The 25,112-nt window shown below is 50.3% G+C and overlaps 2 protein-coding genes across 6 annotated transcripts in view; one reads left to right on the top strand and one right to left on the bottom strand.

Moving 5' to 3' along the window:
* Nucleotides 1-326: 326 nt before the first annotated feature.
* Nucleotides 327-3,301, bottom strand: NKX1-2 (NK1 homeobox 2). The gene is made up of 2 exons (XM_055813769.1): nucleotides 3,070-3,301; nucleotides 327-2,109 (listed from the first exon to the last, which is right to left on the bottom strand). The coding sequence occupies exons 1-2, from the start codon at nucleotides 3,299-3,301 to the stop codon at nucleotides 1,532-1,534; spliced, it is 810 nt and encodes a 269-aa protein (XP_055669744.1). The 3' UTR covers nucleotides 327-1,531.
* Nucleotides 3,302-9,948: 6,647 nt separating this feature from the next.
* Nucleotides 9,949-25,112, top strand: part of LHPP (phospholysine phosphohistidine inorganic pyrophosphate phosphatase) — an 89,220-nt gene continuing 74,056 nt past the window's right edge. For 4 of the 5 annotated variants that reach the window (XR_008747711.1, XM_055807519.1, XM_055807540.1 and 1 more), the window contains exons 1-3: nucleotides 9,950-10,107; nucleotides 23,917-24,104; nucleotides 24,865-25,018. Coding sequence is in view for 4 of the 5 variants with exons in the window: in XM_055807519.1 (XP_055663494.1) it covers nucleotides 9,989-10,107; nucleotides 23,917-24,104; nucleotides 24,865-25,018 (461 nt within the window). In the remaining variant the exon portion in view is untranslated. Of the gene's footprint in view, nucleotides 10,108-23,916; nucleotides 24,105-24,864; nucleotides 25,019-25,112 lie in introns of all 5 variants that reach the window. The other variant, XM_055807527.1, reaches the window with a different exon arrangement.

Raw genomic sequence — 25,112 nt, 5'->3', positions numbered from 1 at the left:
GCCTGCCTGCCAGAAGCTGTTCTCTAAGCCTGGCCTTGAGCGTTGCACACCTCGCTCCCTGCAAAGCTGGAAGTCAGGAAGCCAATTTCTGCAAGAAAGGGGTGTCCGCGAAGCCCCTCCTCGCAGCCCACCTGGAGGAGGTGGGGTACCACCAGCAGTCAATGCATGCGGCCCCAGGGCACTGTCTCCATACACACCCAGTGGGGAACTGGTCCACAAAGCAAACGCTGCTTTGTCCAAGTACAATTAAAAACAATTAAACATGGTATAATTTAAAAAAAACGTTTTATTTAGACAAACACAAGAAGAGCTAGATAGGATTTATGACTTAAGCTTTTTGGTTGGAGAGCCAATGTATACTTTAAAGCATCATAAGAGACTGAGAGGACAACAGTCTTGAACAGTGTGTTGTAATAATTTGTAAAACTGCATGAGACAGATTTTTTTTAAACCAATTACTTCCCATCCGTTCAGGGACAGATAAGCCCCCAGCTAAAACTCCGTTTCATTCCGGTGCTTGTAACGATGAAGATGAAATGTGATTTTCCTTTCTAACAAATGCTCCAAAAAGCAAAAAAGAAAAAGCATGTGTTTCTCTGTTATGGAAAATAGGTCTCGGCATGCTGGAAATTCTGCATTTTACTTATTTTCTACCACAAGTGCCCCATTTTTAAAGAAATGAATAATGTAATCATTTTCTCTGATTTATGTTTTCTTTTCTGCCTCATTTGGCACTAATGCTGTATTATCACAAGAACAACTGTTCTCTGCAAAAAGAATGATCTTTAGACATCTCATCCAAAACCTCTGAAGTCACTGGGAATGAACTGAAAAGAAAGGCAGTGTACATTAGCAGCAACTGAACACTTTCCCACTGACTGGACAGATTTTCTACTTGTCGCCTGATGACACAGAGCTGCCGTTTCCTACACCTTCTCAGACAAAAAAGAGAAACTCTCTTCCAGGTGGGGTACCAAGTCCACGGCTTGCAGTTTTCAGGCCCAAAGTCATAAACGATAACACAACATAAATCAAACAGGGCACAACCGAGTCCATGAGTGAATTCAGAGGATGTCTTCACCTGCGAGCATCCCTGGGATGTGACACGGCCACATGCACCAGCAGCAGCACTGACGGCAGTAACGAGCTCTCCGCATCTGGGACATGTGCTGGCAAGCCAAATGGCAGCGAGGAGTGTTTTACAAACAGACTTGGAGAAGAATTTGCAAGGAATTAGTGTCAGGCATGTGTAAAGAGGGTTACTTTTCCCATCTCCAACAGCTGTAATTACATCTCAAACGTGCTAATAAAATCCAGTGGTTACAGTGGCTTGGGGTTTGGGTTTTTTTTCCCCCTCTGTGTCCAAGTATGGTACCTTACACATTCTGCTGTGACGCCTAGAAAAAAAATCAATTTCTTACACTTCACATGGCCATGCAACCAGCAGCAGTGAGGCCGCCGCGCCCCGCCTGGCTCCCGGGCAGCCCCGCCGGCTCGGCCCCGCCGCCCGGCGCCCGGCTCCCGGCCCGGCTCAGAGGTGCGGGGCGTAGAAGGGGCCGAGGTACGCGGGGCCGAGGAAGGGCGCGAAGGGGCCGCCGCCCAGCGCGAAGGGGGCGGCCGGCGGGCCGAGGGCGTTGGTGGCGGCGTACGCAGGGAAAGTCTGGAAGGGCAGAGCGCCGGGGCCCGGCGGGCTGGGGCTGCCGCCGCCCGCTGCCGCCGCGGGGGATGCGGCGGGGGCCGCCCCATCGGCGCCCGGGTGCTGCTTCTTCCACTTGGTGCGGCGGTTCTGGAACCAGATCTTCACCTGCGTCTCGGTGAGGCTGAGGGAGAGCGCCAGGCTGAGGCGCTCGCAGACCGACAGGTACCGCGTGGCCCGGAACTTGTTCTCCAGGGCCACCAGCTGCTCGTAGGTGAAGGCCGTCCGCGCCCGCCGCGGCTTGCCGCACCCCGCCTCGGCCCGCCGCCGCCGGGCGCCCCGCGGCGAGCCCGCCTCCTCGGGAGCGGCCGGGCGGGCCCCGGCCCCGGGCGGGCCCTCCTCGTCGCGCTCCTGCCCCGCTGCCTCCGCGCCGCTCTCCGCCGGGGAGTGCGCATCTAGGCGAGATGGCGGCGCTCGTCAGGGCGCCTCGGGGGGCGGCCGCGCACCCTCCTCCCGCCCCCCACCCCGCGCCCAGCCGCCTCTCCCCCGGCACCCCCCACCCGCCAGCGCGATAAAACAAGGGCAATCGTTAAAATAAAACAACGAGGAGGAAAAAAAACCACCCTAAACAACCGCCCGCCCGCCGTGCGGGAGCCCCTCCGCGCTCCCCGCTGTGCCATCGCGTCTGCGGCGGGGAGGGGGGAGGCGTCGGTATGGATTTCTTACCAATTAAAAAAGAAGTTATTAAAGTCCCCTTCTGAAGCGAAATAAATCCCCTCCCCCCTCCCCATCCCCGCGCTAATGGAGTTTCAGATTTGCGAGGGCCAGATCGATAGATGTCATCTATTAAAGGTAAGTTTTAATCGAACAGTATCAGGATCAGCCCGGGGGAAGGAGGTTTGAAGTGGGCACCTGCAAGCTGCGGGCAGGAGATAGGCGGGAGTCGGTAATAGGATATCGATCAGCGGGAGCTAAGGCATCCTCCGGTGGGGACGGGCTGAGCAATTACCCAGCCGCCCGTCCCGCTGCCGGTCAGGGCCGGCCGGGGCAGCCCCGACCCCCACCCCGCCCCGGGGAAGGGCCGCCGTGCCGCGGGGAGAGCAGCCGCAGCCGGGGCCGGGATGCGGCGGCGGGATGCCCCGTCCTCCTCGGGCGGCGGCGGCTGGCCCCGCACGCCGGGAACCGGCGCGGGGGGGCGGGTAACGACACACCGAGAACTTTTCCCTTCGCATCATCGAGACTTAAAATCCAGCCCCAGCCCCCCCTCCCTCCCTCCCTCCCTCCCCCCCCCCGCGCTGCCCGCTGCACCTTCCTGCGAGAGCCCCGCACGGGGAGCGCAGCCCGGGCTCGGGGGGCCGGGGGCCCCCGTCCGCCGGCGCCTCCACCTGCTCGCCCCGCCAGCGCCGGCCGGAGAAACTCGAGCGCGTTCCTACCATGTGCCTCTAGTTTATTCCTCCCGCTGCCGGGAGCAGCAGCGTCCTTTCCTACTTCAACTCTTCCCAAACTTTTCTCCCGCTCGCCCGAGCGGGGGCCGCTGCCCCAGCTCCCCGCGGCCGGTTCGCGTCTCCTGCTGAATTTCTGGGGATCCAGGATGTCTAAGATGGAGAAGGAGATTTTATGATGGATGGGGGCCGCCTTGGCCCCGCGGTCCGGGCATTCCGGCATCCCCCCCACCCTCCGCGCTTCCCGGAGACCTGCTGGCTCCCAGCGCGGAGCCGGCGGAGGGCTGCGCCGGGCGCGGAGCCGGCCGCCTCCCGACCCGCACGCCTGGGCGCTGGCGGCGCGGAGTGAGCGCCGGGGAGGAGGGTCGGCGGGGAGGGCGGAGGGGCCGGCGGCGGGGTGGGGGCAGAGGAGGGGGCAGAGCAGCCATTGGCACGCCGCCCCCGCGCCCCCTCCCCGCGGCTCCGCGGGGCGCAGCGGGCGCCTCCCTCCCACCCTCCGTCCCAGCCTCCCGGCGACCGGGCTTTCCCGCTACCTGCCCCGGACTGGGGGGGGGGGACGGACGACGACGCACGACACGAGACGGACACACGGAGGGCACGGAGGGCGACACATCGCAGCGAGGTGGGCCGGGGGCGGCCAGGAGCCCCGGCACCAGAGCCGGGTCCGCCGCCGGTGCAAGGATGCGGCGGCACGTGGCAGCCCGCCGGCAGCTGCTGCCCCCCGGGGTCCGGAGAGCCCCTGGTGCCGCTGTGCCCCCGCTGTGCCACCTGCAGGCCCCTGGGCGGGCGGGGGTCCGGCGGGGGGAGCCGCCTGTCTCGGCGGGACGGCTCCCGCACCCCCCTGCGCTGCGCCCCGCGGGTCCCGGCTCGAAGCGCTCCCGCTGCCAGCGGCCGTTTCAGATGTGAAACTACGGCGGGGTCCGCGGGGGGAACGAGCAGCTTCTCATGCTGGGTCAGCCCGGGGCCAGTCTGGTTCAGACTCTGGGCCATGGGCTGCCCCCAGCTCCTGCAACTCACCCGTGGCATTCATGCCATTCCCAGTTAATAGGCAGGGAAACTGAGGCACGCCTGCTGTGGAGCAGTACCTGCCCCACCGAGCACCCTGATGAACCCTCCTTGCCTTGAGTGGTAACGCTTTGTTGTCTGTTCGCACCTGGAACTGGGATAGAGTAGGCAACAGCGGGCCAAGCCTCTCCACCCTGTGCCAGTCCCATGACCGTGACCACTTCTCGCCAGCAGCGCTTACAAGAAACCTGGTATCTCTACATCTGGTTCTGCTCAGGAGGATGCTTTTCCCTCTCAGCATTCCGGTGTTTGCTGGTGCCATGAATCAGGCTGAGGTGTAGATGCAGTATTTTCCGTCATAGGTTTGCCAAGCTGGAGAAGAAGGCTTTACAGTAGCATTGCCAGGAAAGGGGAACCTCAGTCCATCCCACTCCTACCAGTTTGATGCCAGTGCCAGCAAGAGATGCCCAGAGCCTGGAGAGGGATCACAGGGCAGCAGGAGAGCACCTGAAGAGCAGCACAAAGGAATTCCAGCCACCCCAGCCAGTAAGTCAGCTTCAGGGGGACCCCACGCAAATGCGAAGGCACATGGCGTGGGGAATAAACAAGAGGAGCTAGAGACATGTGTGCGCCTGCAGGGCTACAGTCTGACTGGCATCACGGAGAGGTGGTGGGATGGCTCCTTTGACTGGAGTGTTGGGATGGAAGGATACAGGCTCTTCAGGAAGGACAGTCAGGGCAGAGGAGGAGGGGGTGTCACCCTCTATGTCAACGACCAGCTGGAGTGCATGGAGCTCCACCTGGGGATGGGTGAGAGCCCACCAAGAGCTTATGGGTCAGGATTAAAGGGAGAGCAGGGGCAAGTGACATTATAGTGGGGGTCTGCTACGGGCTGTTTGACCAGGAGGACCAGGTGGATCAGGTCCTTTATAGACAGATAGGAGCAGCCTCACATTCACAAGCCCTAGTCCTCATGGGGGACTTCAACCACCCCGATATCTGTTGGGGGGGTAACACAGCAGGGTGTAAGCCATCCAGGAGGTTCCTGGAATGCATTGTTGATAACTTCCTTCTCCAAGGGATAGAGGAGCCAATGAGGAGAGGTACTATGCTCGACCTTATTCTCACCAAGGAGCAGGTAGTGGGGAATGTGAAGCTCAAGAGGAGCCTTAGCTGCAGTGGCCATGAAATGGTGGAGTTCAAGGTCCTTAGGGCTGCAAGGAGGGCACACAGCGAGCTTGTTACCACAGAATTGGGGAGAGCAGACCTTGGCCTCTTCAGGGGTCTGCTTAGTATAGTACCATGAGATAAAGCCCTGCAGGGAAGAGAGGCCCAAGAAATCTGGTTCATATTCAAGGGTCACCTCCTCCAAGCTCAGGAGCGATGCATTCCTACAAAGAGAAAGTCCGGCAAAAAACACCAGGAGGCTTTCATGGATGAACAAGGAGCTCCTGGAAAAACTCAAACACAGAAAGGAAGTCTACAGAGGGTGGAAGCAAGGACAGGTACCCTGGGAGGAATGCAGAGAAATTGTCCAAGCAGCCAGCGATCAGGTTAGGAAAGCTAAAGTCCTGATAGAATTAAATCTGGCCAGAGACGTCAAGGGCAACAGCTAAAGCTTCTATAGGTACATCGGTGATAAAAGAAGGCTAGGGAAAATGTGGGCCCTCTCCAGAAGAAAACAGGAGACCTAGTTACCCAGGATATGGCAAAGCCTGAGGTACTCAATGACTTTTTTGCCTCAGTCTTCACTGACAAGTGCTCCAGCCGCACCGCCCGGGCTGCAGAAGGCAAAGGCAGGGACTGGGAGAATGAGGAACCACCCACCATAGGAGAAGATCAGGTTCAAGACCATCTAAGGAACCTGAAGGTGCACAACTCCATGGGACCTGATGAGATGCATCTGCGGGTCCTGAGGGAACTGGCAGATGTGGCTAAGCCACTATCCATCGTATTTCAGAAGTCATGGCAATCCAGTCAAGTTCCCATGGACTGGAAAAGGGGAAACATAACCCCCATTTTTTAAAAAGCAAAATAAGGAAGACCTAGGGAACTACAGGCCAGTCAGTCTCACCTCTGTGCCTGGGAAGATCATGGAGTAGATCCTCCTGGAATCTGTGCTAAGGCACATGGAAAATAAGGTGACTGGTGACAGCCAACATGGCTTCACTAGGGGGAAATCATGCCTGACAAATCTGGTGGCCTTGTACAACAGGGTTACAGTGTTGGTGGATAAGGGAAGAGCGACTGGTGTCATCTGCCTGGACTTGTGCAAAGCATGTGACACTGTCCCACATGACAGCTTCGTCTCTAAGCTGGAGAGATATGGATTTGACAGGTGGACCATTGAGTGGATAAGGAATTGGCTGGATAGTCACACTCAGAGAGTTGCAATCAATGGCTTAATGTCAAAGTGGAGACCGGTGACAAGTGGTGTTGCTTAGGGGTCTGTATTGGGACCAGTGCTGCTTAACATTTTTGTCAGCAATGTGGACAGTGGGATTGAGTGTACCCTCAGCAAGTTCACCCATAACACCAAGCTGTGTGGTGCGGGCGACATGCGGGAGGGAAGGGATGCCATCCAGGGGACCTGGACAGGCTTGAGAGGCCGGCCTCTGTGAACCTCATGAAGCGCAACAAGGCCAAGTGCAAGGTCCTGCACGTGGGTCGGGGCAATCCCAAGCACAAATAACAGGCTGGGCAGAGAATGGATTGAGAGCAGCCCCGAGGAGAAGAACTTGGGGGTGTTGGTGGATGAGAAGCTCCATGTGACCGAGCAATGTGCGCTCGCAGCCCAGAGAGCCCCCGTGCCCTGGGCTGCATCCCCAGCAGCGTGGCCAGCAGGGCGGGGGAGGGGATTCTGCCCCTCTGCTCCGCTCCCGTGAGACCCCCCTGCAGCGCTGCGACCAGCTCTGGGGCCCCCAGCATGAGAAGGACACGGACCTGTTGGAGCGAGCCCAGAGGAGGCCACGGAGGTGGTCAGGGGGCTGGAGCCCCTCTGCCATGGAGCCGGGCTGGGAGAGCTGGGGCTGCTCAGCCTGGGGAGGAGAAGGCTCCGGGGAGACCTTAGAGCAGCTCCCAGCACCTACAGGGGCCGGCAAGAAGCTGGAGAGGGGCTTTGTACGTGGGCACGTGGTGACAGGCCAAGGGGGAATGGCCTTAAGCTGAGAGAGGGGAGATGCAGATGAGCTGTGAGGCAGAAATTGTTCCCCGTGAGGGCGGCGAGGCGCTGGCCCAGGCTGCCCAGAGCAGCTGTGGGTGCCCCATCCCTGGCAGTGCTCAAGGCCAGGCTGGATGGGGCTGGGAGCAGCCTGGGCTGGGGGGAGGGGGCCCTGCCCGGGGCACGGGGTGGGACTGGGTGGGCTTTGAGGTCCCTTCCAACCCAACCCGTTCTCTGATTCTATGATTCATTCTGTGAAGGAAGGGGCACCCTTCAGCCAGAGGAGGCCAGGGAAGGCAGCCCTTGGTAGGAACCTGTTATTCCAACCTGCTTTTATTCCCAGGAAGAGGTGCAGACCACAGCCCTCTTCCTCTTGACTGGCATCTCAGCCTCAGCAGAATTGGGCTTTCTATTTGCAATTGCAAAGGCATAGGCCTTAAGATAATAGGAGAGCAAGAGATGAGATGAAGATGGGCAGGGTAATGTGGTTACAAGTAATTGTTACTGTTAATTATGTGGTGGCAGCATCCAAGAACCTGATTGGCACTGGCCTCTGGTATGGGCTACCCCACACCAGCAGAAGAGAAAGGAGCTCAGTCCTGAGGAGTTCACACACTAAAGCTGCAGAAGGATAAATCTTAGTTTTAGGGATGTACCCTAAAAGTGGTAAAAAGTGCATAAAAGTGAAGGTGGTGGTGAACTGGAAAACAGTGGTGCGTGGTAGTTGATTATTGCTAATGTATTTCAGGTTCCTTGAGGTGCAGAAGAAGGAGAAGAAAAAGGGGAGGAGCAGCTGCAGCCACTGAACAGCTTGGTACAAAAGCGAGATCAAATAAAGAAAATGGGTATGAAGTCTTAGGGCAGATCCTGTTAATGTTTTTGAAACAAGATTCTTTTTGTGGCATAACATTACTTTCAAACTATGTGGACAAACCGTAAGTATTGTTGTATGGTAAATAAGTGTATGGCTCAGTATTTTAAGAATGCTCAAAAGCCTTGGCAGTGCTAGGTATTTTTTTTGTGTTTGAAGGAAAAAAAATCTGATCTATGTGAAACTACAAATACTTCTGATTGAGTTGTGTCTGCGGGAGCTGAGGAGGTAAATTGCAGCATTGAGATTAATTTGTGAGCTAGCAGACATCTTCAAGTATCATCCATGCATGCACACTGACCTACAGACATACATGCATGTGAAAAGGCACACACGAAAAAGCATAGGTTTGTGGATTAGTTTTAGCAGAGCGTTTGAAGTTGGTCCGTTTCCTAGCTCAAGCATTAAAATTCAGCCCGAGTTCTGTCTTTAAATTGCTTTGATGCTAGGTGGGTTTCAACCCTGACCTGTCCTGACGGCAAGTGATGGCTGTAACAAGCTGTGGATCAATATTCATAGCGGGTGTCCTGGACTGATAACATTATCCAAGACAATGTTCACTATCGGTGGAGACAGCCGAGATACTGCGCCATTAGTAATGTTGTTTTAAATAACCTGATCCATTTCTGGATCTATTTAATGAATTTCACAGTTTAGATATTATCTTTAAGGAGAAGCCAGAGGCTATGGCAGAAGCGGTGATGCAAATCAATGCTGCCAAGGCTCCTCTGCTTTTCTTAAAACAAAGTGAACTATAATTCCACGACAACTCCTTAAATATTCTGGGAGTCGTGGCATGCTATTGATGGAATTAGCAATAAGAAAGCATTTGGGCTTTATCAAGGGAGAAAACAATGTTATCTGTAAAGCTAGAACACAGCTGATAAAGTCTTATCCGTGATTGTAAAATGGAGGGGATCGGTTCAATTCTTTATATGATGAGCCAGGGTTTTTTTCTCTGTGGTCTGTATGAAGTGCTGGGCATGTAGAAGATACCGAGGCAGGGCATGGCCCCATCAGTGTTTCAGCTGAGCTGACATGGGTCCCACCAGCCTTGTGCCGCTGCGTGGCTCAGTGCCACGGTCCCCAAGGGCCAAACCCTGTCCTGCCTCAGTTTCCTCAGACCCGCAGAGGCGGTGCGGGCTGCCTGCGGGGTGTGTGGTGAACCCTGGCTCTGCGGTGGCTGCGGGAGCGGTGTGGGGATCTGCCCTCGCACCACTGTCCGTCCAGCCACGCTCCCGCGCCACGGGGAAGCGGCGGGATGGGTGGGAAGATGGATGCCAAGTGTCTCGTGCTTTGGGAAAGCCTGGCCCAAATCAAGGCTCCGGGTGCTGACACGAAGGTATCGCTGAGGGTCTGGAGCCCTTCCAGAAATGACACAAGTAGTATAAATCCTGAAGAGAACACGGATGTTGCCTACGCTCTTGACAGCTTCTGGCTCAGGTGCCATGTGGGTTTCAGAGGATGGAAGTTTTTTTCCCCGGGGATGCCATGCCTGAGGGGGCTTATGGCGACACGGGGAGCAAGCCCCGGCCCTCGCTGACCCGCCGGGCGCTCGTCCCCGGCCGGCCCCCTCGGCCGGCTGCTGGCGGCGGGCAGCCCGGCTCGCCCCGCCTGAGGAGAGGAGCCGCGCTTCTGGGGCTGCCTGCAGCCGCCGGGCACTGCCGCGCTGCTGCTGCCGTCTCCTGGAAAAGCCAAACCTGGCCCGTGCGGCCTCAGGTGCCTTCTTAAAAAACCCCAAAATAAATTAATAAGTGCATGGAGAGGCGGCGCGGCGGCGGCGGCGGAGCGAATCGCGCCGGGCGTGAGGCGCGGTCCCGCCCGCCCGCCTCAGACTCCATTTCCCGGCAGCCCCCGCGGCGCGGCCGGGGGAGATGGCGGCCTGGGCGCGGGCGGTGCGGGGGCTGCTGCTGGATGTCAGCGGCGTCCTCTACGACAGCGGCGGCGAGGGCGGCGGGGTGCCCATCGCCGGCTCGGTGGAGGCGGTGCGCAGGTGGGTGCCGGCGGCTCGGCTTGGCTCGGCTCGGCGGGGCGCGGCCCGGCCTGGGCCCCCCGCCGGGGGAGGAGGAGGCGGCCGGCGGCGTGAGGGGCCGCCCGGGGTGCGGGGGGGGCACCCCTGAGCATGGCGGTGCGGGCCGGGCGCCCCGAAACGCGCAGTGCGGGCCTGGCCTGGGCTTTGCAGCTGCACCCGAGGCCGCGCGGGGGTCGGGGTTTGCGACAGCCCCGGCTGTGGAGCCCCTCGGCTTGCTGTGTGAAGCTGAGCGGGACAGGGCAGCAAACGTGAACATTTTGGATCACCTTGGTGGTTTTTAGGCTTTTTTAAGCTGTGAGTGTGTCCACTGAGCTTGTGGCTCCGCTGTCCCTGGGCTGATGGGGACAGGGGACAGGGGCCCGGAGCAGCGCGCGCAGGTGACATCCCGCTTGATTTTTGTACTTGCTGTCGTCACCGCACGTGCGGCGGGAGCGGGCAATGGGTGGGAGATCTGGCACGTTCCCCCTGTAATAATTTAAAAAATATGGCCCACGCTGGCACGGTGCAGCTGTACATTGGTTAGCTTTGCTGTCAGGTTAGCTGGGGCTTCTTGCACAGAACTTGCAATGCAGCAGAAATGGAGAATTTCAGGGGTGCAGTTAATGATTGCCCAGCTTGTAAGCGACTCAAAAGCAAAATACTGTTATGACGAGTTACTTTCCAGCGCCCACAAGTAGTGAACTGCTTCCCTTTTAGCTGAGTAATGCAATCCAGTTAACACAAGCTGAGTGACCGCTGCTAAACAGACAGTGAGTTCATTAATTTAACTTAACTCACTTCGGTTAACTAGGTTGACTTGCCAGCGTGTTTGTATTGGCCCTGCTTGAGCAGAGGAGGATGGGACCAGGGAGAGCAATGTCTGCAAGGCCATTTTTATTTAAAGATAGGTACTAGTTTGTGCGTTTGCCCTGCTGGAGGAGGTCATGGGTTTCTTGAAGAGCCTTTTGGCTCTGCGTGATGTTTCACTAACCTGCTGCAGGATCCTTTCATGTGGCGAGTGCTGCTGTGTGTACCCCACTTGAAATGTTTTAAATATCTAAATACTGAACCTGTGTGAAACATTGACAGCCTCCTTGGCGAGCACCTCTGTGGCTTCTGTTTTCTGTGGCCACCCAACACAAACATACTTGTGGTGAGTGCTTTATCAAGCAGGGAAATAATGCAGGAAGAAATAATGAAATCACTACAGTTAATTGTATGAGGTTAGTTAAATACATGCCTAATTGTTGGTGGAACTGCCATGGAAAAGGCAAAACCAGAGAAGATCCAAATGTACTGGTGATAGAAGAAGGCTTTGCTGCTGCTTTGTTGGTTTTGTGTTTGTTTTTTAATTATATCTTTGTTCGTATTTCTTAATATACGTGTAACAGGCACATAAAGTGTCTTTGGATGAATTTTCTGTTTTTGTCTACAGGACGACTTTCCAGTGCTGTCAGAAAGCAGTGTTTGAAGCAAATTGAAAGCTTATTGAGGCTCTTGGCCCATTTGTGGTGCTCAGCTGGCCCCAGCCAGCCGGAGGGAGCCATGGGGGCTGAGAATGCTGACAGAAGAGCAGCGCGCCAAGGGAATTCGGTGAAACTAGGCAGAGAGAAAAGTTGCTTTTATAAAGACATTGTACTGAAATCCTGTGGCACGTGGGTTTTCCAAGGGATTGTGTTCCCATTCCTTCATGTCCCTTTTACACAATATTTCACAGAGGTTTCTGTTCTCGTGCCTTTCTGTACTTGTGCTACAGACTCAGGACTCAAGAGGAACCCTAAGAGAAAAGGCTTGTAGCAAAATGAAGGCGTTTGTTTTTCTCTGTAAAGCAGCCTGTTTGCTGACTGCGAAGGGTCAGGCACTGCTGGGGTGGGCTCTGCCTGGATTACAGCTCCCTGGCTTTCCTTCTTGCCTTGCTCAAATCCTGCTAATACTGCTTCCTGCTGAGGCTGATGCCCGTGCCGGTCTGTTGGTGAAGGACAGTCTTCTCCTGCTCTCCATCTTCCAGGAGAACCTTACTACCCTCCTCTCATTTCTTGCCAATTGGTGCTTTCTGTGGGGACCATCACGTATGCCAAGTTTGTGCAGTGCGTAGCATGGGACAGCCTGGATCATAGCTGAGGCCTCCAGACATGGACAAAGTGAACATAAATAACAACTATGTAATTACTGCTGGAGATCAGATTGTTTATTTAAAAACCAGGACATATTCAATAAGGTCTGCATCACAGTTTACCAGATCCTTTTGGCATACTGTTTTTTTCTTGTAGGTTTTTAAACTTTCTTTTTTGTTGGGTTGCAGGCTGTTATTTATTAACTTTTGTCACTGCATCTGCTGAAACCTCCTTTATGGAGGCAATGTAAACTGCAATTTAACTGGTAGCAATATCAGAAATATGCCAGTGAAACAGCAGTGAAACTCTGGCCTTGGGCTAAATGTAAGATATTACAGACTTCCTCTTGAAACATTGGAAATGTCTAAGCCCTTGTTTCTCCTCAGAGGTTTCTGCAACTCTGTAGCTAATCCAGCCTGTCTGACCCGGTGGGGGCTGCCGGGGTCTTTGAGGACAGTTTGGAGAGGTGATCTAGCAACGGGCTTCTGAGAACTGTGCTGGGCAAGTCGATCTGTTTTGGTCAGGATCTGGTGAGCATTGCTGGTGCCTGCTGTGCTGCCGGAGGGGTGACAATGCCGCACTGCTTCGTGGGCTGCTGGGCTTCTCCTCAGCTCTGTGCATGAGGCTTGTTTCAGAGGGAGCATGCTGGGAATTGGTGGTTGGTTTTGGCATACGTGGGCTCCGAGGAGTTTCATATCAATGATCAATGGAGAAGAGGTGGTGGTAGCTGTTGAAACTGGGAATGGCAGAAGTCAGTATGGAGAAGTGCCAGGAAGGGGAAAAAAACAACCCCAAACGCTTTGTTTGGATCGTTCAGTGTAATGGTTAAGAATAATCGTTTTCCCTGAGTAAAGTGGAGTAGCCTTATTTATCTGCCTATTAGGTTAGTAATTGTGCTAGCTCACACCATTTAAAATTGTTGTTGACTCATTATCCTATTGCCAGTTGGTCATTAATATTTGTCTGCGTCATAGTACAGCTCGGTGGTTTCAAGCAGGTGGATTAAAGCTAAAAGCAGCTCTTTTTAAAATGAATTCATTTTTGTATCAATTAACAAATAATTGCAGATAGATAGGAACTTTATAACTAATTCAAATTGAGATCTTTTGCTAAAAGACATGTCAAAAATCTTTTAGTGCATATATATGTTCAATAGGAGTCTTAAATACCATTTTGATAATTTATACTACAGATGGGGACTCTCATAATATGACAGCTGACCTGTTCTCTTCAGATTGCCTTGCTACATCATCTCCCACACCATTACAGTAATTAACTTTGCATAACAACATATAGTACACACCAATAAAAATCATAAGTAAATATTTTCATTTGTCATCGGTTGCACGTGACTGAAGGCATTTCAGCTCCTTAAAACTATATTTGCTGCATGATTCTTCTTGATTTCAGCCAAATTCTGCTCTGCAGTTATTTGAGTTAGTATTTGAGAGAATAGCAATGTAATTTCTGCCAGTGGAATTTGGCCCGTTTTATATTTATGATGGCTACAGGGGTGTGGTTCTCTCATCTGTTTGTTTTTAGCTAGCAGTAGAGTCAGATGGAGTGGAAAAAAATGACCGAAGAAGCTGACGGACACTGAAACATCCCAACCAAGATGACATTCAGTAACGCACTTCCCAGTGCTGTGGAGACCCTCCTGAGGAAAGCATCAGTAGTCACTATCTGAGTTGGTATAACTTGTGTGAGGAACACTAAGTGTTACGACTGGGAATGCTTTATTTATTGCTAATGTACCTGCATCTCTGATAAAGTTTACCTGTGAAATATCTTAGGTTTCGGTATGTACTGAAAGGATAAGCCATGGAAGTATTTGTTGTACAGAGCAGACCTCCTTACGCACTTGCATAATGATAAGGCGAATCTGGATCCTTCTTGTTATTCAGCTGGGCTATGGCAGACAGGCATCTGTGTGCCTAAAGGCATGGGCAGCCCTGGTTTAACCCAGAAGCTAGAGTGCCAGGAATGTTATTAAATCCACCGGGGGGCTGCTATTGCTAACTTTAGGTGGGGATAGTGGAGTGGTGGATGACTAGAAAATCGAAAAGCAGCTTGATAAGATAATTTGGCCCTTTAAAACTTCTAACCTGTAATGTTTCTTGGTTTAATTTACTGTGGCATAACAGAGTTAAATAAAACACATCTCTTCCGAGTGTATGCAGTTAACTGGCAGATGCTGTGGAGCAGATCAGAAAGCCCATGGACAAGATCAGAAAGCCCCATCGGTGACTTAAAGGCTTCTTCTGGAGCCAGCCGTAACAGTCTCTCTGTGCTGTGCTGTTATTGTCTTAATTGATTTACACAGCATTGACACGAGGTGAGCTATTCGCTTTTTATCTTACAAATCGCAGGGAGCTGGTCTCTTACAAGACAGAAGGTGGTTAAACGTCCATAAAAGATGCTCAGCCTGTGCTCTGTTATTTGCATTTACAGCTGTGTGCTGATAGTGTTCCCATTAGCATATCCATATGAAAAGCACACAGTAGTTGGACATTTACAACATCCTGTTGTTTGGCCCGTATAGTGCATCTGTTAGCGCAACTTTCTAGAGAGTCCTTTAAAAGAGCAACGGAAATCTGGGGAGCAGGGAGGCTGTGGAGCAGCTGGACAGTCATGTTAAAATAAAATACCTGGAGAGTCTTAACAAGGCGAAGATTGTGAGAAGAACAAGCGGAACGGGAGCTGTAAAGCAATTCAGTGTGCGGGGGTTCAGGTGGGACAGTTGTGACTTTACAAAGAGCCATCTGAAAGAGTGTGTGCGACAAGGAGTAGGAAATCTTTGTTGTCGCAGAAGAAAACTGAAGCATGGCTTAGCACAGGCTCCGCAGATGTTCAGAGTTTCAAGGCTGGCTGTGCCTTCAGGACATGCGCTAGCAAAGTTGTTGTTTCTCCTAGAAAGAGACTTGCAGATAAACTTCACATACTGTTGTGCAAATTATCTGTTCATTTGTCTTTGCCCGTAACTCTACACCTTCTGTCTGTGGATCCCAAAGAGGGGTTGGTGTCACCTGCCCTTCCTGAAGTAGCAGAGACACAACAAGATGAAGCGATTCTGTATTGTCATGTAGCTGTTCACTGACAGAGCCAGAAGGAGGTCCAGGAGCTGATCCTCAGGGGCTGCAGAGTTGTCAAAAACTCCACTCTAGTCTCTAGCATTAGCTATGGCCTCAGTTTTCTGAGAGCAGTGGACCTTCCTAATACATACTTGCTTTCCTAATCAGCAGTGTTCGTGATTTTTTTAAAAAGACCTGTGTCCCTGAAGTTGTGGCTGCTCCGAGTGCTGTCTACACAAATTGCATGAGTAAGTGCTTATGCTTGTGGCATTTAAACATCATTAACCTTTAGGGTCTTGAGCTACTTACCTGTCCATCAGCATGATTATGTGCTGTGCAAATATTTGCCAATAAAGAATAATAGAAGATACTATAGTGATACCTACTACCTAACGTACTTGTTTGTCCACTACCTTGTATAAATACTGATTAATCCCTGAAGTAGATGAGCAGCACTGCCTCATTCTGTGCTTTAGAACTTGAAAATTGTCTCAGCTTACCACTGTGGTAGTAACTTCTTTTCCCCACCTTTCATGTTTGGTGAACTCAGTCTGGAATCTTAGAATTGAGCCTGATTCTTTGCATATCCTCAGCAGTATTGCCGTTCAGATTTCATGCTGTCTTTGCAAGTGATATGCTGGAATTAGTTGCTGATTGCTTCCAGATTAAAATCACAGTAAGTTTGCTGGAATGCAGCTTGGTCTTTGAGCTAATGTAGTGAAATGGTATGGTACCTTCTAAAGTAGGTAAGCAGAGCACGTGCAAGTGAATTATTTCTCTACAAAACAGGCTAAATAAAACCCTTTGGCAATTTACTTTCTTTTCCTGAGAAATAGAATTCATTAGTTACAAACAGGTGCTGTTTGTATACAAAGTAAGAATTTGACCGTGACAAAGATAACTTGGTTTTGGCTGAAATTTTAATAGAATAATGAGTAGCTTCAGAGGCAAAACAATGCAACTGCTTTTAGCAGAGAATGAAAGCTGTTGGAGTATGAGTCATTATATTGTCCATAAAAGTGTTTTGCTTAATGCAAATTAATATATTTCAGACCTGTTCATGCTGACTGAATCCGCAAAACTCAGATTAATTTTTTTTTCTCCAAAGTGCAGAATTACCAGTAAACCGGAGTTTGCGTTTGTTGCAAAATTCACCCATATATTTGAACTATACTCGGTATTAAGTTGCTGCAACAAAACAATGGGCCAGCCACTACAAGACAAAGTGAGAAGCCCTCATTCAGTTCCTGCAGTGCGGTTAAAGTCTGGGACTGCTAGGTGTAGTACTTTAAGCTAATTTGGTAATCTGCAGCAATTAAATGCATTTTATTACTGAACGTAATGAACCAGAAAGATTTTTTTTTTTTATGTTCTGCTTTGTACTTCCTTTCTGCAGATTCACTTCAAAAGCATGGTTTTTTGGTGTTTTTTTTTTTTTATTAAATACTTAATTCTGGATTTCACTGTTGTGACATATTGTTGTTTGTCTACAAATCTGTAGACAAATCTGTTGTCTACCCTTCTGTTCAGGCAGGTGGAATATGATTTACGGTATCAGGTAATTCAGTAATTCTGGTATCGAGCTGTATTCAGTGGTCAGAGAGAGGCAGCCTTTGTAGAGAATTCAGGATGAGATGGACTTTGTGTTTGTTTTGATGTACAACTTCCAGTATTTATTTCTACCTGTGAAAAATTCCAAATGGGTGAAATTACTTCAATAAAGATATTGGTATTTTTTTAAAGTTTACTTTGAACTACAATTCCATGATTTTTCAGTTTTTGCTGTCAAATAGTGTCTCAAAGCAAGGGGGAGTGGGGCCAAAAAGCACTGCGTGTACGGATTTGTCAGGCCAGCCTTGCTATATGGAGCAGAAAGCTGCACCACTGGAGAACAGGAGTTTTAATGAGCTCAGTTATGCTTGGGAGCGATGACAGGACATCAGAGAATGGCAACACCAGGAGATCATGGCACAAAAGTATCATCTGAGATGTGACAGCAAGATTTAAGCAGTTTGAACATACTGTGAGGATGACAGAAATCAGAGGAATGGAAAGAAAGGTTCGGACACTGGGATAGGGAAGGAACAAGCAGAAGGCAAGCCAAGGTTGCTGTGTCACAGGAGCATGCGTGGGGTTTCATCCACAGTCCTCTGATCTCATCTCAAGGGCTGTGAAGATGGTCAGAGGAGCTGGAGCCCCTCTGCTATGGAGCCGGGCTGGGAGAGCTGGGGCTGCTCAGCCTGGGGAGGAGAAGGCTCCGGGGAGACCTTAGAGCAGCTCCCAGCACCTACAGGGGCCGGCAAGAAGCTGGAGAGGGGCTTTGTACGTGGGCACGTGGTGACAGGCCAAGGGGGAATGGCCTTAAGCTGGGAGAGGGGAGATGCAGATGAGCTGTGAGGCAGAAATTGTTCCCCGTGAGGGCGGCGAGGCGCTGGCCCAGGCTGCCCAGAGCAGCTGTGGGTGCCCCATCCCTGGCAGTGCTCAAGGCCAGGCTGGATGGGGCTGGGAGCAGCCTGGGCTGGGGGGAGGGGGCCCTGCCCGGGGCACGGGGTGGGACTGGGTGGGCTTTGAGGTCCCTTCCAACCCAATCCGTCTTATGGTTTTATGATTCTATGATTCATTGCACCCACCAAGCAAAACACAGGGAAGTTCAGTGTTTCTGTGGAACTGGGAGAGGCTTGGGCTATAAAAACTGGCCAGATGACTTTAAGGATGGATGAAGAATTTTATGGCTGGTCTCCTTCAGACTTCTGAAATAATGATTTTTCTCGGTGTTATCTGAGAAGCTGAAATTAAAGATGAAAAATGCTAGCCACTGAAATAGTATGAATGAAGATTTGTGAAGGAAGTATGAGACATTATTGCCACAAATACACTTTTTAAGCAGAGGGCACGTAAAACAGAGCGAATGTCCTCCCCACACACAGGCATTTCCACAGCTGGACCCCAGAAGGGGTTATCACTTTCAGCCAGCACTGAGGTTCCCCTCTGGCAGTGGGAGGTTCTCCTATGAAAAGCCTGCACGATCAGGCCCAGGATTTACATTAATTCATAAACGTGATATAATCTGAGACTCTGAGATGTAACCTGTCTTCACAGGGGCTAGAAGAGGGTCTTTGCCTTCTCTGGAGAGCAGTGTGTGACTTGCTAGGTGAATTACTTCCCAGCTGGGGCAGGGCCAGCCAGGGCTTTCATGGGCAATGGAAAAACATCCTGTTGCCTGCTAGTCACTAGTGTCTGAAGGCACAGAAGCTTTTCATACCTCCCTTTGTCCTGTTCACTCACCATTTTGTGGTCTGGATGAGATTTTTCCCACTGTTACGCAAGCTTTTGAGGACTAGGACTGATCTCTTGTTGCAAAACCCATTGCAATTTGTCATTTTGAGTGTTTTTTAGATGCTGGCTAAAACACATCACGTGCTGTGGTTCTCCATCAGCCAGGCAGGCTAAAGAATTGGTATAAATCTCTGCTCTGTTCAAACTCTTTCATCTGTGTTGCCCTTGAAACTAGGCAAGTCATTTCTACTTTTGAGCATTATGCTCAGTTTCTTCTCTGCTTGATTTCTTCTCTTGACAGGAGATGCTTTACCTGTAGCACCAGCACCCTGCAGAGGGCAATAAGCAAATGTTAATGCTGCCCAGGTAGGAGAATGGCGTTGCTGCACAAGTCCTGGTTTTATTGTTTGGTTGCAGGTAGATAACTCTCTGGTACTGTTATTTTATTTCCCTGTGTTTCAGAGGTGATACTGGAGTGCTGACAAGTTTACAGTGAAGCACGCTGGTATTTGTCTGCTGATGCAAAAGAGTCAAATAGCATAAGTGCTTAGCACGCTTTCTTTTCTTCTAAATTAAAAAAAAACCCCACAAACAAAACCACAACACTGTGCAAAAAGAAAAGCAGAATAAAAAGCCAGTTCTGGAAATCTCATAACCAGTGCTCTTCCAGACCCCTTTGAAGTTGGCGTTGGACAGTTGCCAAGCTCAGGTTTGTTGCCTCTTCCAGGGTTTTGCTTTCTGCCGCCCTGCCCATCTGCACAGTACCGGCTGGCTGTGGGCAGGATTCTCCCTCTGCTCCTGTGGTAGGAAAAACCTTCGCTGCAAAAGACAGTGACCAAAGATGGGAAGCCTGAAGTGTAGGTTTATGCCATGTTCTTAGTTGCATCTGCCATGTGCAGAACAATGTGAATTTAAGGAGTGATGGCTTCCAGCCTAGATTCCAGGGCCATTTCTTTTCCTACTGGTGTCGCAACCTTTACATCATCTGAAGGAACAGGTTTTGTGTTTTATGTGCCCAAAGGCTGCCCGTAAAGGTTGGCAAGGGCAGTTGGTTAAGTCTGCACAAGGTCAGTCAGGATGTCTAATAATTGTCCTAACACTTTACCTGTTATGGAGCAATAATGAGAGTTTTTTCATTATTTTCGGGTGAGTGAACCTGGCAGATGCTGACAGCCAGCAGATGTGTAAAGTTCGAGGTGATTTGTAAGGGACCGGCTCATCTGACGCATGGTAATTGCATTGTGGGACATTGTCACTCAGCGTCGTGTCCTGCTCCAGCAGAACGAGGTAAAGGTCAGTTCAAAGAGCTGGCGTAGCGTGAGGGGCAGCTCGGGGCTGAAATTAAAAACCTCATTTCCATCTTTCCCCTATGCGTGTGCTCACGGCATGCCTGGAGCCAGGTGGGTGCCCCAGTTCTAGATTTAGGGATTGCTGGGTGACCAAGCGGTTGTTTTGGCTTGGAGTGGGCTTCAATCCCTCTTCTGGTGAGGCTTAGAAAAGGTCTCCTTCCCCACCTGTTGGTGTGTTGGTTCAGTGCTCATCTCTCCGCTTATCGTTTTGGGCTTGAAAGTGACTTGTCCTTTGCTTCAGCGCCTGTGTGCCACGGCAGCTCCCTGGGCTGCCAGCGCCTGCTCTGCCAGCACTGCCGGCGCTGCAGCGGAGCCTGTGCAGCTCGCAGCTGGGGGGGTGCAGCTGGACCCCTCGTCTACTCCCGGCTGCCCTGTGTGCTCTGCTGTCCCCACCAAGAGGGGCTCCGACAAGCGTCTTTTGCTTCAGAGATGCTTTTAGCCCAATTTGCCATTTGTGACACCAAAAGGTCAGAAGCTGCTCTCCCTTCACGCCTAGCTCCCTGCATGCAGGTGAAGTTCAAGTTCCCCCATTCCTGCTCGTAGGCATTAGGAGTGCTCTGAGCAGTCCTGTTGGAAACGGAGTGGATTTGTCTGACGGTGAGCCTGTGGATGGCCCCAAATGGGGAGCGAGAGGTGGCCTCGGGATGTCCGTGGCTACCGGGACCATGCAGAGTCCCTGCAGCATGGAGCACAGTGCTGCCTGTCGGTGTGCTCGGCTTGCACTCTAATCAGGATCGATTTCTAGTGCTTCTGGAGTTTAAGTGGGATCTTTATCGCAGCCACGATGTATAGAAGTCAGCTGAAGCCCTGATTGACTGGGTTTCCTGGGTGTGCCTGCACTTCTGTAATATAGGTGCTGATAAATCTGTAATACACTGGAGATCTTGATAAAATGTGTGTTGTGTATTTCATTTGCTGTTGCCTCATTCTTCTCTACTTGCAGGTATCTAATCCCTTGCTCTTTATCTCACAAGGCATCACATTACAAATTTTGTTCTTTATTCTTCTCCTGACATCTCCACACTTGCCAGCACTAGAAATGGCAGTAACATGCTCTGCATGTGCTTCTTGAAGTGCAAGCGCTGGGTCAGCTTGGTAGCTTGAGGTTTCCCGCTAAACTGGCCAGATTAGCAGCAGTGCCCTCCATGCATTGCAGACTTGCAGCCTCCGTCAGAGCCCTTCAAGTTGTCTCTTTTAGTTTCTGCTGGTGCAAAGCCCGACCGTGAAAACTGAAGGAGAGTTTTGCTGTAAACATGAGCAGAGTCAGGATTTCCCCCCTGTAGAGGTGTTGTTAAAAGCTCTCCCTAATTATTTAAGCTCAGTTGTTTGCTGACATGTGCAGGCCTGCAGGTTCCACTCATGGTCCTCATGCTGAGCATCAAGGGATGGATTTGTCCCGCTGGGTGTACGATCATGCATGTACCGGTGAGTGTGACTGCTGTATGAGGATTTGGCAGAGAGCTAGCCAAGGGTCTTTTTAGAGATGCTAATTTGAAGGAGAAGGTGGCTTTTCGTTGAAAAGATAATTTTGTAGAAATAAGTTTTTTCTGGAGTTCTTGATATTTTTCTTTTGTTTAGTGTTCCAGGATATTTTTTGGAGTCCTTTTTATGTTTCACCAGAGGACTCCCATTTTCTGACCTGCCTGACCTAACTCTTTGTAGACCTCACCTGATCCTGAGCATTTACTGAGCTCGTTTGTCGAGTGGTGATTGCTGGTGGCCACAAAGGCGTGAAGCAGTCCAGGATGTGTCCAGACTGCTTCTGCTTTGGTCAAGCCTTTCAGAAGTGTAGCTCTTGTTTTTCATCCGAAATTCTTAGAAGGAAGTTTTATTTGTAGTATAGGAAAACTGAGTCTTTGCTTTGACCGAGCTGACCCGTGAGGGTGCTTGTTTGTCTGTGCAAGTCAGCGCTTAGTGTTGTTCCTGGTCATTTCATTGACCTTTAGGAAGAGAAAGAGTAAATTCTTAATTCAACAAATATCTGCTTCCAGGCAGTCATGAATCATGGGATTTTTTTTCCTAAGAGTGTGCAGATAGGTTCTGCGTTTAGAATAAGATTTTTTTTAACCATGGCACACTCCATTAAAGTTTGTTATGTATCCAAATTACACTGCTTTGCTTTTTAACTACAGCTGAAGCCGTGTTTCGAATAACAGATGTGGAATACTGTCATCCCACTGTCACACCAATTGTTCATTGTTCTGAGAAGGTCACATCATAATTCATTAACAATAATTATTCCCCGGGTACACCCTGCACTTCTTCACTCAATTGCTTCATTAACTTGTAAGTGAATCTCACATTCACTGCTCCAATCAATGAAGATATATTTATAATGTACAAGTGGATGCTATTAGTTACAATATATTAACTGCCTAATTTAAAATAGAAAAGCTATCTTTATGAAGGGCAATTAACCACTAAGTGTAATTGATAATTCACATACCTATGATTAGGAAAGACAAATAATAAGAAAGAAATGAATCACCAGCATTATTGAAGAAGACACTGGCATGCATTTTTAATGAGCAGAAGGAGTTCTCTGGGTCAGGACCAGATTTCCAAGAATCCTTTGATGGGAAGTTCATCATCAGATGTGTTGCCTCAAGGCGGTTTTAGTGTTTGCACCAACCAGTTGGGATCATCTTCCCTAGAAAAGGAACCCAGCATGTTTTATTGTCTTGAGAATCAATGCAGGGGCTTTCCTAATAGGAAAGTCCTTTTTCATCCTAACACAAAGAAAAGTAATAATACTTTAGTAAGAATTAATAAGCCTAGACCCAAACTTACCAAGGTATCTGAACCTGTGTGAGCTCAGGTTCTCAAAGATAGTTATAGAATCGCAGAACGCTTTGGGTTGGAAGGGACTTTAAAATGTAGTTTCAACCCTCTGCCATGGGCAGGGGCATTATGTACAAATTCACACTAAACCTGAGAAAAATTAGGCATTTTAATATATTTGAGGAGCTGAGTCACAGTCCCTTTGGCAAATATTTCTAAAAAAAATTGTGATACTTTTTCAGCACTTCTGGTTTCTCATGGCCACTTTGAAATGCATTAGTTCTCCAAATAGCTGGGAACTCATCCTTGGAGAAGAGGGCTTGTCGTGACATCCCCAGTAGGTCACCGCAGCTTGGGGCAGGAAACAAAGCTGCGCAGAGGCAGAGGGCTTGCACAAGATTGCAGAGTACCGATCCACAGGAACCATGTCCTTGGCTCTGGGTGCTTGGGGCCGTGTTTTCTTCCCTTGAGAAGCCATTTACCTGTAAACATTAATGACTGAGTCAGTTGAAGTACCGTATTTTTCTTGATTACCCGCAAAGTAACAGCACAGGTGTTTTATGAGAGATTAAATAATAAATGTAACCGAATAATAACTGTAACTTATATCAACCCCATTGCTGATATAAGCATTACTGCAATTAGCTGGCGGCTTACCTGGGGTTTGTAGAGGTGCGAAGCCTTGCTGTTACCTCCAGCTGATCACTGCAGCAGGTGATGAATAAGTGGAAAGGTAAAAATCCAAGTTAAAATGCTAACAGCCAGGGGTATTGCATCAGCTACCGTCCTCAGGGCAGTGCAGTGTCTTCAGGTCATGTGTGTCTACATCCATAGACCAGTTTAAAGAATAGGAACTGGTTTGGGTTTTTTTTTATGTGTTGAGAGCGTGTGTGCCTGACAGACTGTTGTATCCTGGGGATGGTGGGCATTGCCTATGCTGCTGTGTTCCGCTTAGCTCTCGGCTCCAGAAGGGCAGCTACATGCTATGGCAGGGACTCTGCGCATGAAAACTGCAGCTGTAGTGCCCCAAATCAACGTTTTAGATGTGTCTTGGTCACAGTAAGGGATCCCGTTGCTTTTCTGGAATATCATCTTTGCATTTTTATTGTAATTATCCAAGTTGGGTGTGGGACAGCAAAACTGACACTCTTCACTCATTTTCTATGTCTAGTTAACCCCTCTGCTGCTTTTACTCAACAGGATCAAAGCGGCTGGTCTGAAGCTGCAGTTCTGCACTAACGAAACCCAAGCGACCCGGGAGAAGTTTGTGAAGAAGCTCCAGGGCATGGGCTTTGACATCTCCATGGCCGAAGTCACCGCCCCAGCCCCAGCAGCGTGCCGCATTTTGAAGGAGCGCAGCCTGAGGCCGCACTTGCTGGTGCACAATGGTGGGATGATGCTTGCAGCAGATGTTGGGACACACAGGGGACAGCCCAGAGGGATGTGGGCGTTTTTGGTAGAGCAGTGAATTCCCATAGCTTGTGTGGGGAATAGCTCCCGGCTGTTGTTTTCCTACAGGGAAAAACTTCTTCCTTAGTTGTGAGGCTGTGGAATAAACCTTAGTGGTCTGGTCTGAGTGAGATCCCCATTGTGGTGGTGGTACGGTGAAGGCACAGAGTTGTGCTGGCGGTCAGCAAGAGCATGGAGGAGTCTGCTGCTTAGCCACAAAGACCAGGAGATATGTGAGGTCTTGTGCAGGACATTATGTTGTCTTTGTTATCATGACAGAGGTTTTAAGTGTTTTCTTCTGTAGAACGTGGGTATGGAGAAAGAAGATGGACCCTGGCCTTTCTGTTAGATGCTTTCATCCAACTACCCAGGAGTTTGCCTTGGATCTAGGTGCTTGGGTGTAATAAGCCAAGATGCTTATTAGATGATGTGGGTGGCAGGAGCTAAGGCATGGGTAGGAAATGGGTTATTTTGCTCTTTGTTGTAGGACAGATAAATAGCAGGATCCAGTCAGGAATAGAAGGGTCTGAAGAACACTTGATTCAGACTTGGATTTTATTTAATTATTATTTTTTTTTTAAATGTGTTGTGTCATGAATGAAGGGAAACACAAATCTGGGGAAAAACCCATCAGTTCTAATGCGATCTGAAATGGTAAGGGATTTGTGGGTTTATTAATTTTTTTTCTTCCTTTTGTAGATCTTGTCCCTGAATTTGCCGAGATTGATAAAACAAACCCAAACTGCGTGGTTATCGGAGATGCAGCAGAAAACTTCACCTATGCAAACCTTAATGAAGCTTTCCGAGTTCTGATTGGGATGGAGAAGCCTGTTTTGATCTCTCTTGGAAGAGGGTGAGTTAAGCACTGTCTCTTCCTCAAGTTTACAATTTTAACTTCCCCCAGCATCTTTGTATGTAATGGAGGCCAGATATCAGTGTGGACATTC

The sequence above is a fragment of the Falco peregrinus genome, chromosome 1 (assembly GCF_023634155.1).
Source record: "Falco peregrinus isolate bFalPer1 chromosome 1, bFalPer1.pri, whole genome shotgun sequence".
In the NCBI taxonomy this organism is placed as follows: Eukaryota; Metazoa; Chordata; class Aves; order Falconiformes; family Falconidae; genus Falco; species Falco peregrinus.
This window is presented reverse-complemented; position numbering and strand designations above follow the sequence as displayed.